This window comes from Trachypithecus francoisi, unplaced genomic scaffold (assembly GCF_009764315.1).
Source record: "Trachypithecus francoisi isolate TF-2019V2 unplaced genomic scaffold, Tfra_2.0 Lachesis_group4, whole genome shotgun sequence".
NCBI classification, from domain to species: Eukaryota; Metazoa; Chordata; class Mammalia; order Primates; family Cercopithecidae; genus Trachypithecus; species Trachypithecus francoisi.
The window spans coordinates 57,060,397-57,078,898 of record NW_022681469.1 but is presented as its reverse complement, the minus strand read 5'-3'; the positions used below and the strand labels follow the sequence as shown (position 1 = coordinate 57,078,898).

Below are 18,502 nucleotides of genomic sequence, written 5' to 3'. Positions count from 1 at the left end.
GGCTGCTGCCTGGCTGATATACTTCTAGACCATGAAATTCTAACCAGTTCACATAATCTATCCCATGTACAGCCCTGTTAAAGTCAATTGAATTTCTCCATAAAAATATGATTTATAAATTGGCAACAGAATCTTGACCCATAATTAAGCCATAAATATTATGAATGATAGTAATTTGGTGCATTCCTTTTTTTTAAAGAACTTGATATAAACAACCTAGACACGGCCAAAAGCAGACAGTTCTAAAATTATCATAGTAATTTAACATGTCAGTGGTTAGTACTCTCGTTTCAGTGTGCACACATAACTTGGACTGGGAGGGATTCAAAGTAAAAATATTGAATCATACACTTTTTTGCGTGTTATTTTTTCTATCTCTTTTCCAATTTGTACTGGAATGGTTTGATGGTGGGCCACTTCATCCTAGCAAAGAAATGAAATCATGTTAAATTATGTGGTTTTTCGACTAGAAGCAATTAAGACAAGAAAATTAAATATGAGGCAGAAAGGAACTACAATATGTAGATACTTACCATCTGCCCTGTGTGCTTTAATTATTCCATTTAATACTCACAATGACCTTGTAAGATAGCTGTATTTGTTATCATTTTGAAGAGGAGGTAACTGAGTGTAGCAAATACTGTTGGTCTTCTGCCCAGATTCCCTTTATGGAGGTACAGATGGTCCTCTACATACAATGCAGTTACATCCCAATAAACCCATTGTAAGTTGAAACTATCTTAAGTCGAAAATGTATTTAATACACCTAACCTACTGAAATCATAGCTTAGCCTAGCCTACATTCTCAGGACACTTTTATTACTCTATAATCCACCTAACACAAAGCTTATTATATAATAAAGTGTTGAGTGCCACACAGTAAATACACGTAACTTATTGAATACTGTACAATAAATGTAATTTATTCAATACTGAAAGTGAAAAATGGAATGGTTGCATGGCTACTTGAAGCATGGTTTCTACTAAATGCATACTGCTTTCACACTACTGTAAAGTAGAAAAATCATAAGCTGAACCATCATTAAGCCAGGGCCCATCTGCCCACCCACCCCTCAGATGCTGCAGGGGTGACTGCTAATGGTTCATGCTTAATTTCCTCTCCATCAGATTGTCACTGGCTGAGCAGAGCTGCCTTGTGAAGGAATGGGAGCCAGGGGGTGGAGGGAGGAGGGGAGCAAGCTGCAACCAATGACTAACCGATGCAGTGATCTAATAGACACCCCCCACCCCCACCTTTCGGTGCAACAGCCTCCATGATGTAACTTATGACTTCGTGAGTTCTCCATGGGATCAGGCTGAGACTAGAGTTCTCCTGAAGCAGCTGTATTCTGGCCCATCTTCTTCCCCAGCTCTATCCTGCTTCCCTCCATCTCCTATAGGATTCTCCTTAGAGCTCTCCTTCCATTAGCAGTTGTCTTAGGCTCTGTTTCTGGGGAGCCCTACCTTAGACTCATGCTACAAGAACTTAAATAAGTTTCCCGAAGTCACAGAGCTAGTAAGTGGCAAGGCCAAGCTCAGAAGCTAAGTTTGTCTAACACCACACCTCCCACTATGCTCTGTGGATTCACGGGAGGTTCAGTTGAAGTCTCAAGAGTCTTATATACACGGCAAGGGTTATAGACAAGCGTCTTCCTGCCCAAGGATGTCATTGAACTTTGGAGCCAGGGGTAACACACATGCAGGGAGGTTGAATCCGTCACTGCAGTGTGGTGGGCGAGACATTTCTCTGTGGGATCTTGCTCAGTCCTGGGGCAGATCACATTTTGTGGGGCTGAAACTTGTACCATCAGGAGGGCCCTCGTTAAGAAAAAGAGTAAAAATTACAAATGCTAACTTAGGTACAGCATCTCGGAAGAGGTTCATGCAAGTGAGGGGCCTGAACTTAAGCTTCACTGGGTTCCTGTTAAATCCATCTCTGCTAGGGTCCTGTGCTCTGGACAGCAGCTGGGCACATCTTGGCTGACTGCTCTAAGACTGTTATAGAAAAATAGGTCAAAGTGTATTCCCATTATCCCCTAGGCCAATGAGTTTCAGATGCTGCTTTTAAAACAGCTCTAGGTTAAACTGTTTTGAGAGTTATTTATACATCTTTCAAAGTAAAATGAATTTTAATTCATTATCTCCTAAAACATAAATACAGGCCTCTCATCCCTTTTATAGTGAGAGGAAGTGGAATGCAATCAAACAGACAAGGATAAGGTAATACAAATATATGTGAGAGGTTAGGACATTTGATTGTTTTTTTCTGTGTGTGTGTGTGTGTGTGTGTATGTGTGTGTTTTTGCTGTTGTTGTTGTTTTTGAGACAGAGTCTCACTCTATCAACTAGGCTGGAGTGCAGTGGTGCGATCTTAGCTCACTGCAATCTCCACCTCCCGGGTTCAAGCAATTCTCCTGCCTCAGCCTCCTCCCGAATAGCTGGGATTACAGGCATCCACCATCACACACCTGGCTAATTTTTGTATTTTTAGTAGAGATGAGGTTTTACCATGTTCGCCAGGCTGGTCTCAAACTCCTCACCTCAGGTGATCCACCCGCCTTGGCCTCACAAAGTGCTAGGATTATAGGTGTGAGCCCCTGCACCTGGCCATGGTTGTTCTTCAAGGAAACAATTGTTTGTGACACTCGTTTCTAATGTCCAAAAATGTTTGGTGAGGTCAGGAGAGACCTTTTCACAGGGTGACGCTCCAAATTAGAGTGATACTCCCAAACACCCTAAGGTCTTTTGTGAATTCCCAGAGCCTAGATTTAGTTTGATAGGATCAATCGCAATACAGACATTTCAGTTTGTGAGACAGTACCCCTCTTTATCCAGCCTGCTGGTTGCTCTGGATATCCACACACTTTTATATCCATGCAAGGCACAATGTTTAAGTATCAACGGCAAGTAGCACACCTTTAAGACGACCTGATGTTCTAACAATTCTTCTAGTTCCTTCTGCTCCTTTAGTAACTGCTTTTGTTTAGATGCCAAATCTTCTCGTAAATTTTTAATCTCTAATTTCTTCTGCATTATTTCTTTCCGTAATTCTTCAGTGCTTTCTCTCAATATTTTCATCTTCTTCTCCATTTCCTTTAAAAGTCATGAGATGATTAGGTTATATAGTCTGAACAAACATTTATCTACCTAAAAACTGAATTAAAACTAATTTCACTCACCATTTTGATTATATTTGTTTTGAGGTTCATGAATGATTTCTCACAAAGTTAAATGATTTCTCACAAAGCTAAATGCAACTTATGATTGCCAACATCTTTAACAAAGGCATGATAATGATACTGCATGTATAATTAAACACGTTAGATTTGAATTCTTTTATTAGTGCTCTTTTCTATCCTCCTACTTTAAAAACGCTTCATTTTACGTGTTTTTATTTCATACCAAGAAGGGTGAAAAAAAATGTACAGTCTGTTTTCTAGTAGCTTTGTGATCTGACAAAATCAGATGCAAATAATCTTTGAATATCTGACTTATGGTTAACCTGAGTCACGTGGGAACTAAAGATAAAGGTGTTCATATTTGGATACCCAACACTTTGCACTCCTTAATCCCCCACTTTCTTATTTTTTTTTTTGAGACGGAGTCTTGCTCTGTCACCCAGGCTGGAGTGCAGTGGCCGGATCTCAGCTCACTGCAAGCTCCGCCTCCCAGATTCACACCATTCTCCTGCCTCAGCCTCCCAAGTAGCTGGGACTACAGGCGCCCGCCATCTCGCCCGGCTAGTTTTTTTGTCTCTTTTAGTAGAGACGGGGTTTCACCGTGTTAGCCAGGATAGTCTCGATCTGCTGACCTCGTGATCCGCCTGTCTCGGCCTCCCAAAATGCTGGGATTACAGGCTTGAGCCACCGCGCCCGGCCGCCCACTTTCTTATTGATATTACTTCTCTAGCTCATGCACATTCTCCCCAAATACCATCTACCCTAGAATCATCGAAGATCTTTGTCTCATGTCTGATTACCTGTGGAGTGTTTGACTTATGGGAGAGAAGCCTTCTCACACTCAGAAGGTCTGCAGTTACTGTTACTAATGACTCAGTGCTGGGTCTATTTAGCCTGCCCTGGGCTTTCTGTATAGCTCCCTCCTCCCACTGCTGCTGGGTGAGAGCATCATTGGTGATCCTAGGATCTGAATGAAATTTCAAAATGTTTTTCCCATAAAATCTGTGTTGTAAATGATGGTTTGGCATACTTATTTAGAATTAATAGTATTTTACTCTATGCTAAACAGGTTTTTTGTGAGCTGGCCTTGGAATTAAACCACCACCAACACACTTTTGGATTATCAGAAGGTGGAAGGAGTGCAAAGTATGGTGATCATTCTATTTACTTTCTATAATAGATTGTAAAAAGTGGCCACAAATTCCTCCTATCTCCAGGGTATGCATGTCCCTTTGCATTGTCTTGATCATTCTTCCCATTAAGAGGTAGGGCCAACTTGATTCTAGACTTGGTCATGTTATAATACTTGCATTGGCCAATGGGATATCATGAAAAATGATTTTAGCAGAGGCCCAAAAAGGTCTTACATATTGGAGTTTGCTCCTTCTTGAGGCTGGAAACCCTTCCAACATCATGTGACCAACTAGTGACATGTGACCTTAGACCAAGTAGCCTGCCAAATGGCTGGTATATGAATGGAGCTATCCTAGTTTACCCAGCCCCAATTTGGCCAGCTAAGACCAGAAGAATTCAGAACTGTGAAAAATATGAAATGGTTGTTGTTTTAAGCCACTAAGTTCTGGGATGGTTTGTTAGGCAGGAATAGACAAGTGATACATTTTCTTTGTAAAAATGTATTGTAATAACTTGAGATGTTCAGAGAGCTATGGCCATAATAGCTACAGCAAAATAATATTTTTAGTGTCAACCACAGAATCCTTTTTTCTTCTGGAAACAAAGCAGACATTGTCCAACTAAATACAGCCTAAATTAGATGCCAAGTTGCTAAGGTCTATAATAGGCATTACTTATATTTACTCCAGAAGTTGTGTAGCTAGTCTTTTCAGCATCATTCACAGTTAAGACTTTAGAATCTTTAAAATGTTTCAGGCTATGGTTGTTGTGATAAACATTAATATTTATAAAAAGGGATGATTGAATCCAGCTGTATTTAAGAAACTCTCTATCATCTAAGACTTACTCCTGGCTTTGGTATCTTCTCAAATTCTTTTACTATGATGATTTTTTCTTCCTTTAAGCTGAAAAAAAAAAATCAAGTTTGAAAAAGTACAAAGAAATAAGTTCTTTCTGTAATAACACCTTTCTATCTTCTCATCCCAGAATGCCATCCCCATGCTTGTCTGCCAGGCAAACTGGTGTCCATTCTTTATGATGGTTTTCCTGTGAATCACAGGTGCATTGGGGTGCTTCCTCCTCCCCAGGACTCCCCCAACTTTGTGAACACACACTCACTTAGAGGAGTTACCTCAGCACATTATAAATGTTGGGGACCATGGGCCTACCCCTGGGACACAGGGTCCTTCCCGGCAGGCTCTGGGCTTTTTCTTCTTTATGTTACTTGAAATGGGCTAGTGCCTGCCTGGATTCCTACTACAGCCTCCCAATTGATCTCCTACTTTGCCTGCCTCCACCTTAGCCCATTAAAGTCAATTCTCCACCCACACCACAGTGATTTTTTAACATGTAAATAGATCGCCTCGCTTCTCTGTTTGGTAAATTCCCATCACACCTGGACCAAAATTTGAACTCCTTTCCCACACCTACATGGCCCTGCCTCATCTGCCTCTCTAGTCTCACAGCCTGCCACTCTCTGGCACCAGTCACACTGGCTTTCTTGCCAAGCTTGTTTCTACCCCAGGGCCTTTGCCCTATCTGATCCCTCCAGAGGGTATGCTCTCGCCACGGATCTTTGCATAGCTCACTTCTTGCTTCATGCAGACCTGTACCGATATCACCTTCTCAGAGAGGTGCCTGGCCATCTAAAACAGTACCAACAGTCCTCAAACTCTTTCCCCGTTTTGCTTTACTTTTCTATATAGTATTCATCATGACCTGACATTGTGTTACACATTTCCCCACTAGAAAACCTAGCTCCCAATTTACCACTGCATCATCGTCTTAACAAGTGCTTGCATATAGTTGCCATCCAGTAAAAATTAATATGAATAAATGGAACAACTGAAATTAGTTTTGTTCCCCTCTTCATTATTTAAAATAATGTATGTGCTGAATGAGATACGGGCATGCATATGCAAATAGATCGTCACTCAGAATGACCAGTTGCACCACATTCTTCTACATCCAGATTGCAGAAAACCCTCACAGAAATCACAGAAGGGAAGAGTCCACAGTTGTTCAAAGGTGTGGACTCAGTTTCAGTTTTGAGTGACAATTGCATTCCTGAGATATAACAAATGCTAGAGCCAGAGGAAATTTCAGAGATCCAGATGTGATAGGGACATGGATACACAAAACACCGAATGAATATTTCAGGTAAAGGGCAGATTTAGACCAGGAGCCAAGTCTAAGTGGTTATTAGATATGGGTATTTGAGGACAACTATTTTTACTTTTGTTTCCACTACAAGCTATTAAAACTGTGACATGAACTCATAAGCAGTCCAGGTGGGCACACCTTGTCTACACTTCTATCCTGTCACTTCTATCCTGACCCATTGCCATGTGTTTGCTGCACCATTTTCCCTTCCTGGACACACAGGGTGACTATATTTCATAATCTCCCTTGCATTTGAATTGGGGCCATTGGACTAATTTGCCCAAGGAAGGTGAGTGGAAGTAACAAACATCTTCCCCAGCCATGTTGAACTTGGAAGGCACATGCTCCAGCTGGCAAAGCTCAGGATAGAGGTGGCTGCATGACTTGCACTGGACTGCGCTATGAGCCAGAAACAAAATTTCATTCAATTCTTCTGTTGAGATTTTAAGATTTGTTCTTACTGCATAGCCTAGTTGAAGCCTAACTTCTCCTTTTCTTATTCTGTATACCGTTTCCACAGTGCCAGTTACAGTGATGAGTTAAACATCCTTATTTCCAGTTCAGAATTTCCCTGGAGCTCCAAATTTTTATGTTCAGTTTCTTACTGGGCAATTCCAGTTGTGTATATCAAAGGCCCCTCAAATTAAAACTCATTATCTTCCCACCTGAAACCTACTGTTTTTCTATTCCTTCTTTTGGTAAGGGCGTTTCAATTCACTTAATCTTCAGAATTATAAATATGAGCATCATTCTTGAAACCTGTTTCTTGCTTCTTTCAAGATTTTGTCTTCATTTTTAAGTTTCAAGTTTTACTGTGATGCATTTGGAACATATTTATTTGAGTTTACCCTGTTTGGGGCTCATTGAGCTTTTTGAATCTATGGGCTTTTCTTTCACCAAACTTGGGGATTTTTCAGCCATTACTACTTCAAATTCTTTTCATAATCATATACCTTCTCTTTCTGCAACTCCAGTGACATGAATTAGATGTTTTGCTGTTGTCTCATGGATGCCTATAGATCTGTTGTTGTTATTTTTGTTTGTTTGAGATGGAGTCTCGCTCTGTCGCCCAGGCTGGAGTGCAGTGTGGTGGCGTGATCTTGGCTCGCTGCAACCTCCACCCTGGTGGGTTCCAGCAATTCTCCTGCCTCAGCCTTCCGGGTAGCTGGGACTATAGGCGCATGCCACCATGCCCGGCTAATATTTGTATTTTTAGTAAAGACGGGGTTTCTCCATGTTAGCTAGCCTCGTTTTGAACTCCTGACCTCAGGTGATCTGCCTGCCTCGGCCTCCCAAAGTGCTGGGATTACAGGCGTGAGCCACCGCACCTGGCCATGGATCTGTTCATTTTTATTCAATTTTTTTTTCTCTGTTCAGATGGGACAATTTTTATTTATCTTCAAATTTACTGACATCTGTGTGAGAGAAAGAGCACGAGAGCAAGTGAGCAAAAGGACTTTTTAATTCTCTTGAGAATCACAGTTCCAAAGGTTCCCTTTCCCCAGTATTTTGGCTCCTGTGGGCTCCCATCACATATGACTCTGCCACTGCTGCCTCAGTGTTGCTTGAAAGCTGAGGTATGAGAGAGTGGAGAGGAATTAAAAGCAAAACAGGGGTCTGGACTCTCTCTGAGCATCATGAGTTCCTTGCTTGTTCCTTGAGCCAGAATTAAAGGGCTTTTCCTGGAGCTCTCTCTCTCCAGGTCAGTGTTCGTCTCTGGATTTCATGTAGGTTAGCATTCAAGTTAGGGGATACCAGAGGGGAAAAAATAATAAATTAACCACAGCTCAATGCTACTTTTAATCCTGACCTTCTTCCCCAACCTGCCTGTCATGATTTACTTTTCAGAGTCCTCAAATGGATGCTCATGCATTCCACTCGATTTTATAGTTGTGTTTAGTGGGAGAGACAGGATGAAGTGGGCTTACTCCATCTTACCTGGAATCACAGCCCATGAGATGTTTAAGATCATAGGACTGGATGGGATGGATCACTTCGGGATAAATTGTAGATAGAAACAGGAAGAGAACTAAGGACTGATTTCTGGGATTTCAAAATTTAGAAATCCAGAAAATGAGAGACTAGTAAAGGAAAAGCAAAACATTTTGGTTTCCATTCCTGTATGTAAGGAGCTTAAAGGCTCCACTCTATCTTAACAGGTAAAAAACTGAACAAACTGAAAAATCAACAACTCTTCTCATATCCATAAGAGAATTGAGGTCACACACAGGGCAAACTACTCTCCCCAAAATTAGAGACACAGAAAGTGAATACAGAGAATCACAACTTATTGGAGTAGACACCCACAAGCAGAAACTTGGGCAGGAACGAGTGCTGGGTAGAAAAATCTAAATTGTAATTGATGAATTGTTGGAGGTTTGGCGTGGACATGTCTGAGAGTAAAAATCCCCAGTGGGACACAGTTTTATGAGTTTTACCTCCAAGAGCTTAACCAGGTTTTCTCAGTGAGTATCAGAAAAATTTCCTTGTGTTCCAGCAGGGGAGGGAAACAGAAGTACTTTGACATGCCAGAGTATTCTGCTCTTTTTAACAGGCCTGCCCTGAGCAACTATAATTAACCTGCTGGAGTTTGACCAGAGTCTAACTGACCTAGGGAAGTGAAATACCCAATTCCAGCTGGCTGTAGCCTTCCACGTGGAGAAAGGGAAATACCTGATTCCAGCCCACACTAGCCATCCTGTCTTTCCTAAGGGGGTTTGGAGGGTGGTGGGAAGTATTGATGAAGTTCACAGTTCAGAGTCACAGACTCACTAGAAGACTGAGACCTAATCATAGCACCATAGAATGTCCCCTCCCTCCACACCTCACCACCATGTTCCTGCAGTCCTCTTTAAAGCAGTTCCTTTTATCCAGTACATCATGTCTGGCTATCAAGAAAAAAACTGCAAGGCACACTAAAAGGCAAAAAACACAGTCTGAAGAGACAGAGCAAGCATCAGAACCAGATATGGCAAGGATGTGTGAATTACCAGGAATTTAAAACAACTATGACTCATATGCTAAGAACGCTAACAGATAAACTTAATCACAAAATGGGCAGTGTAAGTAGAGAGATGGAAATTCTAAGAAATAACAAAGAAATACTCAGCCAGGAGTGGTGGTTCATGCCTGTAATCCCAGCACTTTGGGAGGCCGAGGCGGGCAGATAACTTGAGGTCAGGAGTTCAAGACCAGCCTGGCCAATATGGTGAAATAATCCCATCTACAAAAAATACAAAAATTATCTGGGCATGTTGGCAGCTGCCTCTAATCCCAGCTACTCAGGAGGCTGATGCAGGAGAATCTCTTGAACCCGGGAGGCAGAGGTTGCAGTGAGCCAAGATTGTGCCACTGAACTCCAGCCTGGGCGATGGAGTGAGACTCTGTCGCAAAAACAAACAACAACAACAACAAAAGAATAAAAGAAAGAAAAGAACTACTAGAGATCAGAAGCACTGTATCAGAAATGAAGAATGCCTGTAACAGGCTTACTAACAGAATGAACTTGGCTGAGGAAAGAATCTCTTAGCTTGAAGATATCTTACTAGACACTACCCAAACTAAAAAGCAAAAAAAAAAAAAAAAAAGACTAGGAAAAACCAGAATATTCAAGAACTCTGAGACAACTACAAAAGGCATACATACTCATAACAAGAATACCAGGAGAAGAAAGAAAGGAACACAAGAAATTCCTTCAAATTAATGCAGGCAAATAAACTACAGATCCAGGAAGCTCAAAGAACATCTAGGCATATCATATGTAAATTACAGAAAGTCAACGATAATGAAAATTCCTGAGAGAAGTTAGAGGAAAAACACACTTACCTATGGAGGAACAAAGAATTACATCCAATTTCTCCTCTGAAGCCATACATGCAAGAAGAGAGTAGAGTGAAATATTTAAAGTATTGAGAGAAAAAACTACCAACCTAAAGCTCTGTACCTTGTGAAATTATTCTCCAAAGTAAAGGAGAAATAAAGACTTTCTCAGATAAAAATTGAGGACATTTGTTTGTCAATAGACTGCTTTGCAATAAATATTAAAGGAAGCTCTTTAGAGGGAAGGAAAATTACGTAGGTCAGAAACTCAATTCTACACAAATGAAGCGCATTAGAGATGGAATCAGTGAGGGGAAAAGAAAAGCTTTTGTCTTATTCCTGAGATAACAGATAACACTGTTCAAATTTATAATAGCAGCAATGTATTCAATTACATATGAATATATATTTATGTATGCCCATGTGTAAGTGAAATAACAGCAACGATATAAGGGATAGGAAGGAAGAATTGGACTATTTTGTTAAAAAGTACTTGAGGCCGGGCGCGGTGGCTCACGCCTGTAATCCCAGCACTTTGGGAGGCCGAGGCGGGCGGATCACAAGGTCAGGAGATCGAGACCATGGTGAAACCCCGTCTCTACTAAAAATACAAAAAAAAAATTAGCCGGGCGCGGTGGCGGGCGCCTGTAGTCCCAGCTACTCAGGAGGCTGAGGCAGGAGAATGGCGGGAACCCGGGAGGCGGAGCTTGCAGTGAGCCGAGATCGCGCCATTGCACTCCAGCCTGGGCGACAGAGAAAGACTCCGTCTCAAAAAAAAAAAAAAAAAAAAAAAAAGTACTTGAAGTGGTATAGTGTTATTTGAAAATGGTCTTAGATTAGTAAATGTATATTGCAAACTCCATGGCAACCACTTAAAGTAAAAAAAAGATGTACAACTGATATACTAAGAAAGGACAGAAAATTGAATTACATTAAATGCTTAGTTAAAACCACAAAAGGCATAAAAAGAGGGAACAAAAACAGGAATGAAGAACAAGCACAACAAATAGAGAACAGTAAAAATATGTTAGAAGATACTAACCCAACTACAACAGTAATCATGTTAAATGTCAGTTAAAAGATTGTCACAATGGATCCAAAAAGAAAAAAAAAAACAAGACCCAAATTATATGCTGTGTCTGCCAATAATCAGTTTAAATATAAAGACCCATATATATTAAAAGTAAATCGATAAAGATATGCCATACTACCATTAAAAGAAGATGAGTCACTAAATTAATTTCAGACAGAACAGACTTCAGAACAAGAAAAGTTATCAGAGACAAAGAGAGGCTTTATATAATGATAAAAGAGTCAATTCTTCAAGAAGACATACTTTTTTTTTTTTTTTTTTTTTTTAGCAGAGTCTTGCTCTGTTGCCAGGCTGGAGTGCAGTGGTACAATCTCGACTGACTGCAACCTCTGCCTCCTGGGTTCAAGCGAATCTCCTGCCTCAGCCTCCCGAGTAGTTGGGACTACAGGTGTGCATCACTACACCCAGCTAATTTTTGTATTTTTAGTCGAGACGGGGTTTTACCATGTTGGCCAGGATGGTCTTGATCTGTTGACCTCGTGATCTGCCTGCCCTGGCCTTTCAAAGTTCTGGGATTACAGGTGAGACCCACAGTGCCCGGCCAGTGAATTCTTAATGTATATACACCTAACAACAGAACATCAAAATACATGAGGCAAAACTGATAGAAGTGCAAGGAGAAGTAGATGAATCCACTCTCATAGTTGGAGACTTCAACATCCCTCTATCAAAAGTGCACAGATGCAGAAATCAGAAGATCAGTTAAGGACATAGTCAAACTCAATAATCCCATCAATCAATTGGATATACTTGGCATCTCTAGAAAGAAATGTCAGTTTTTCTAAAAGCCAGTCATCACTGTAAATTGAGATTAACAAACAAAAGAAATAAAAACATTAGAAAGTACAGTGAATGGGAATGTATGGTTTTGTTCACTTATTCATGAGAAAATACAAAAAAGTTTGTATTTTTATTTTAACTAATAAGATGACATGATGCTAGAATGACATTTTGGAAACTGCTTCAAATAGCTTGAATGTTCTAAACAAAATGAGTTTGATATAACTGCATATTTCTTCCAATAACCGTATTTTGAACTGTTTTATCAACTAGATTTCCTGAAGAAGTCTAAGAGAAATATTTTTCATTTTTCTTGCTTTCTGCATTTATGGCTAACTATTAAGTGCCAAAGAAGTCATATGGTTTTCCAATATAGAAAGATTTTGAAGTTTCTATTGATCACACTTGAAAAATCATATGAAATAATAGAATACACAGACAATTATGTCCACTGGTTATATCAAATAAGCAGATCCCACTAGCCCATAGATCTAGGAAAATGAGCTAAAAGCACATGCACACCAGGTTTTCTCATTTGTATGCATTTAAGGGATACAAGTGCAGTTTTGTTACATGGATATATTGCAGTATGGTGCAGTCAGGGCTTTTGGTACAATCATCACTTAAATTATATATATGTATACCCATTAAGTAATTTCTCATCCTTCACCCTCCTTCTGTCCTCCCATCCTTCTAAGACTCCAGTATCTACGACTCCACACTCTATGTCCACGTGTACACATTACTTAGCTCCCACTTATGAGAATGTGTGGTATTTGGCTTTCTGTTTGTGAGTTTTGTTTCACTTAATGGCCTTGGTTCCATCCATGTTACTGCGAAAGAAATAATTTCATTTTTTTATGACTGAATAGTATTCCATTGTATATATATGTCACATTTTCTTTATCCAGTCTCTTGACAGACACTTAGGTTGATTCCATATCTTTGCTATTGTGAATAGAGTTGCAATAAACATCTGAGCGCAGGTATCTTTTGGATACGATTTCTTTTTCTTGGGTATATAGCCAGTAGAAGGATTGCCCGATGGACTAGCAGTACTATTTTTAGTTCTTTGAGAAATATCCATACTGTTTTCCATACAGCTTGTAGCAATCACATTCCTAGCAACAATATATAAGTATTCCCTTTACTCAGCACTCCGTCAACATCTTATTTTTTTTCTTTTTAATCATAGCCATTCTGACTGGTTTAAAATGATATATCATTGTGGTTTTAGTTTGCATTTCTTTGATTAGTGATGAACATTTTTTCATTTGCTTCTTAGCCATTTGTCTTCTTTTGAAAAATGTCTATTCATGTCCTTTGCCCACTTTTTAATGGGATTATGTTATTTTAATGACATTTTATTTGCAATAATGTAGATGAATTTTGTAATAAATGTGTCACATTGAATTTAATGTAGGTTAGTTGTCTAGACCACAAATTGAGTTTTTTAGATCTTTAAATAGCTATGCCTTTGTTTTTAGAATTTGCATATATACATTAGCGATATTTTACTTCCCAGGTATTGATCCTACACCTTGGGCATGCTGCCACCAGGGGGTGGTAGTGTGCTACTATCGTTTGGTTACAAAGGCAACCTGAGTATTTCTGAGTTTCAAAATGGTGACATCTTTCACAAGATGTGACTTATGGTCTTTTCTTTAAATATATTTTATGTTTAAACAAACATAAAATGACTAATTCTTTAGGACATTTAAAACTTACATTTCTATCATACATTTTTCTTTTTTTAATTAAGAAATACTGACTTATTTCCTCTAAAAGGAATGTATTTTTCTACTTTTAAAGATTATAATCCTACTCCATCACACATGGTTGATCATTTTTATTTTCCCTGTTATCTTTTAATAAACTTATTTTAAATGTGTATGTGTGGTTGAATCCATTTTTACCTAACATTTAATTAAAATATTTTCCTAAGTTGCTAAACAGACTTTATAATAATAGCTATTTTCAACGTTTTCTACCGGGTGGATGTACCATAATAAAATAATCTGAAATATTATTTATCATATACTAAGCATACTGAGTGCCAGGCGTTTTAAATGCATAACATCTAAAATTCACAACCTTGCTAAGTAGGAATTGTTATTTTTGTTGCACAAATGAAGAAACTGAGGAGTTAAGCAACTTTTCCAAAGTCACACAAAGCTAAACTGATACACAAACACAGCTCTGATGACAGAGGTTCAGTATCAAGGTATTTCTGGAATGCAGTATTTAAATATTCCACACTTTTTTAGAATTCAGATTGCTTCCAATTTTTCACGTTCATAAATATCAATATCTTTATGCATTGTATCTTTTTCTCTCCTTTTGGATTATCACTTTTGTATGGGATTACTGGGGCAAAAACATGTTTTTGTTTCTGTGCCTCCTGGTATGTATTAACCCCTAACCTTTCAAACTTGCATTAAAACTTAAATCTGACATTTTCCAGCTTTCCTGACTAAGGGGTGTTTTGACATCAAAGCTCCTTAGGATTTACTTCCTTTCTAAAGCAAGGTCAAAAGGCTTTTGGTTTTAAGGATCTATGGGTGAAGAGATAATGCAGGAAGCCCGATATGCTGACATGTGTGAGAGGCATTATTCACCACAGGAGTAGAACCAGCATGGATGGGTGAAAGTTGCAAGAAGGTAGGTTTATAAACAAATCCAACAACCATTTAAGTGCAGGAGCATTTCCAAAGTTGGCATGAGCCTCCGTGGGAGGCTGAGAGCTTCCTGTCACTGGAAGTGTTTACGCGTAGACTGAGTGATCACTGAGAGGAGACTCAGGTGACTGACCTGCAGTCAGGGCTGAGAACCACCTTTGGAACGCATGGTCCTCTAACTGTGAGTCAGAGTCACATAAGCAAATGTCACTTTGGGTGGCGGCAGTGGCTCTTGGGCAAAAATCATAATCATTACTTCTTGGATGGGATCTGCCTTTCAAACAAGTGTCTCAGGTGCTTCTCTTTGAGTTATGAGAAACACATTTGGAGAAACCTGTTCTAAGTTAGTTCTTTTAAGATATTTGTTGCCACAGAAGAGCAAAGATTTTTTTAAGTTAAGGTAAAATCTGTTCTAGCTAAGAGCTTTTCCTTGTGACTACTCCTAAGTACCTACATGCCTGTCACATTCTAATTTTCTGGAATTCCAGATGCATTGCTAAGATCATTCCTCCTTTCCTTACCAGATCTGTTTTTTCTTGGTTCCAACTTTGCTATCATCACTGGACCAAGAACGGAAAACAACTAATAAACCCTGAATGTGCAACAAGGACCACAGGAACCAGCCACAGGAGAGTCAACAGTCACTAAGGTCAGGGTCATGTCAGGACAGCCCTGCACATGTGTGGCCTGAGTGTTCCCACTCTCCGTGTTCACAGTGCAATGGACAGTGCCAGCTCACCACAGCCTTGTTTCCCCCAGCTGACCAAGACTGGTCAGAATGCGTCAGATCTAGCACAAAAGACGCAATGTATTTGCTGTTCAAAGTTTAGGAATTACTAGAAAACAGGGAAGCTCCAAAAGGTAACACAGTAAAGGCAAGGAAAAGGTTGAACAGAGTACTGAAAAATCTTTTCAAACTGTTTAGAAAGGTAAGTACTCCTGTTTTGTTTCAAAAAATAAGTTCAACAGCATTTCATTACTTTATTATTTATTTATAATGTATTAATTTAACTTTAAATAGACTACATATTATTTCCTGAAATGCATGCTTATCAAGTCATAAATATTAATCCAGAACCAAAAACTACTGCAACATAGATTTAATTACTAACCAACCACATAATTAGATTTATTAACATTTATTAAAAGGTTTATGTTATGTGAACATACACAAAAAAAATCGACAAAATTACACAGTAAAATCCTTTCTCTAGAGTATTGGAACAATATGTTGTTCTTAGTAGTTGCCAGTGATTCAGAAGTTCCTGAAGATATTGGGTGGAGGAGTGCTAGTTATTTGGGCTTCTATTATCTAGACACTCAATGAGAGTTTGTTGTGCTGTTCTGACAAATGTCATCTGTATATGTGGATGAATAGTTTTCTCTCATTAGCTTCATCTCTTTATTTTTATGTGGGGATGGAGATATCTACTTTTTCCAGGGGGACGGAGGTCAGTGGGAGGGTGTTGAGGGAACTGGTTTCTGTATCATGTGCAATCATGTGTCGCTTAACGATGCGAATATATTCTGAGAGATGCGTCGTTAGGCAGCTTCATCACTGTGTGAACACATGGAGTGCACTTACACAAACCTACATGGTGTGGCCTGCTACACATCTAGGCTGTATGGTAAAGCCTGTCGCACCTAGGCTATAGACCTGCATAGCAGGTTACCGGACTGAGTACTGTAGGCAATTGTAATACAATAAATATTTGTGTATCTAAACAAAGAACACACACAGTAAAAATATGGCATAAAAGATAAAAAATGGTACACCTGTCTAGGGCACTTACCATAAATGGAGGTTGCAGGACTGCAAGTTGCTCAGGGTGAGTCAGTGGCTGGGTGAGTGAGTGGTGAGTGAATGTGAAGACCTAGGATGTTACTTACACTCCTGTGGACTTTATAAACACTGTACGCTTAGGCTACACTACATTTATAAAACATATTATTCTTTGATAATAAATGTACTGTAACTTTTTTACTTTACAAAATTTACTTTTAGCTTTTGACTCACAATACAGCTTAAAATACACATTGTAGAGCTGTGTAAAAATATTTTCTTCCTTTGTATTCTTATTCTACAAGGTTTTTAATTAAATTTCTTTTTACTTTTACAACATTTTTTGTTAAAAACAAAGACATACAGGAGTTCAAGACCACCCTGACCAAGATGGTGAAATCCCATCTCTACTAAAAATACAAAAATTAGTCGGGCATGGTGATGTGTGCCTGTAATCCCAGCTACTCGGGAGGCTGAGGCAGAGAATTGCTTGCACCCGGGAAACAGAGATTGCAGTGAGCCGAAATTGTGCCACTGCTCTCCAGCTTGGGCGACAGAGCACAACTCTGTCTCAAAACAAACAAACAAACAACAAAACAGACATAAACACACACATTAGCCTAGGCCTACACAGGGTCAGCATCAAAGCCATTGTTTTCTGCCCCCACATCTTGTCCCACTGGAAGGTATTTAGGAGCTGTTATCTCCTATAACAATGCCTTTTTCTGGAATACTTCCTGAACGACCTGCCTGAGGCTGTTTTACAGTTAATATTTTTTTTTTAAGAAGTAGAAAGAGTACACTCCAAAATAAAAATAAAATGTATCAAATAGTAAATACTAGGCAAAAGTACATTTTCAGCTTCACTGCAATGTTATGGGACCATCATCATATAGACAGTCCATTGTTGACTGAAAAATACCATTATGAGGTGCATGACTGTGATACTAAATATGGTAAGGCAATGAAATGCAGAGCCTATCATTCTTTACTCCTATTTATTTTAGCATCACCATAATTTTTATGAAAATAAGCTTGTTAGTTCTTGAGCTGTTAATATTTGAGAATGCAAGGGAACCTTCTCAAGCTTAAGAATGATACATTATAAATTCAAAAAGAATACATACTAAACATTTCTGCAAATGTGCATTTTGAATGTTCTTATTCACCGCAGGTCACTACGCATTGTCTCCTTCCCATCTCAGTGAATAATCTGCCTGTCTATACCTAAAGGGCAACATTCTGGTTTTTGTTTTTGTTTTTTTTCTCTTGGCAGGAATAGTTGGAAATTTTAAACAATTTAAATATCAACTGACTTATGTTCTTCTTACTCTTTCATGGAAATGTCAAGCATTCACATTTTCAATACTAATGAACAACCACCAATTGTTTTAATTTCATTATTTTCTCAACTGAAAGAGCGCTTACAGAGCACAGAAATAGCTGGGCTTTCTTTTTATAGATGTCACTGGAAAGCCTGAAACAAGTTTAGATTGAAAGACAAAAAACCTCCAATTTCCCCCCGAATAGGATGTCTTGATTAAACTGACCTTCTTTATTCACACCCCACCCACACCCACCACCAGTGAAAAAATAGGCCCCAAAGAGAAGATTTTAAACCCAGGGCTTATAAGGTCTTTGAGAGGTTGTTCAAGTCATTTGCTTATCTCTAGGAAGGACTGAATTATATTTGCACTGTCAGAATTCCACCTCTTAAAAATAGTCAGAGAAAGTTCTGCCACCTTAAATGGTAACAAACTCTAGGAGAAATGGTTTTGCTTTCTCCCCTGTACCCAGGCACAGCACACAGCACACCACAGGAGAAAACGTGAATTGCCATCATTCTCAAATTCAATCTAAATAGTATGACTTG

The 18,502-nt window shown here is 39.2% G+C and overlaps 1 protein-coding gene across 4 annotated transcripts in view; it reads right to left on the bottom strand.

The window, feature by feature from the left end:
* CCDC146 (coiled-coil domain containing 146) overlaps positions 1-18,502 on the bottom strand; it is a 154,211-nt gene that overhangs the window by 34,501 nt on the left and 101,208 nt on the right. For all 4 annotated transcript variants that reach the window (XM_033192958.1, XM_033192961.1, XM_033192959.1 and 1 more), the window contains 3 exons: positions 5,161-5,218; positions 2,917-3,093; positions 350-423 (listed from right to left, as the gene is read on the bottom strand). In XM_033192958.1, coding sequence (XP_033048849.1) covers positions 350-423; positions 2,917-3,093; positions 5,161-5,218 — 309 coding nt within the window. The remainder of the gene's footprint in view (positions 1-349; positions 424-2,916; positions 3,094-5,160; positions 5,219-18,502) is intronic.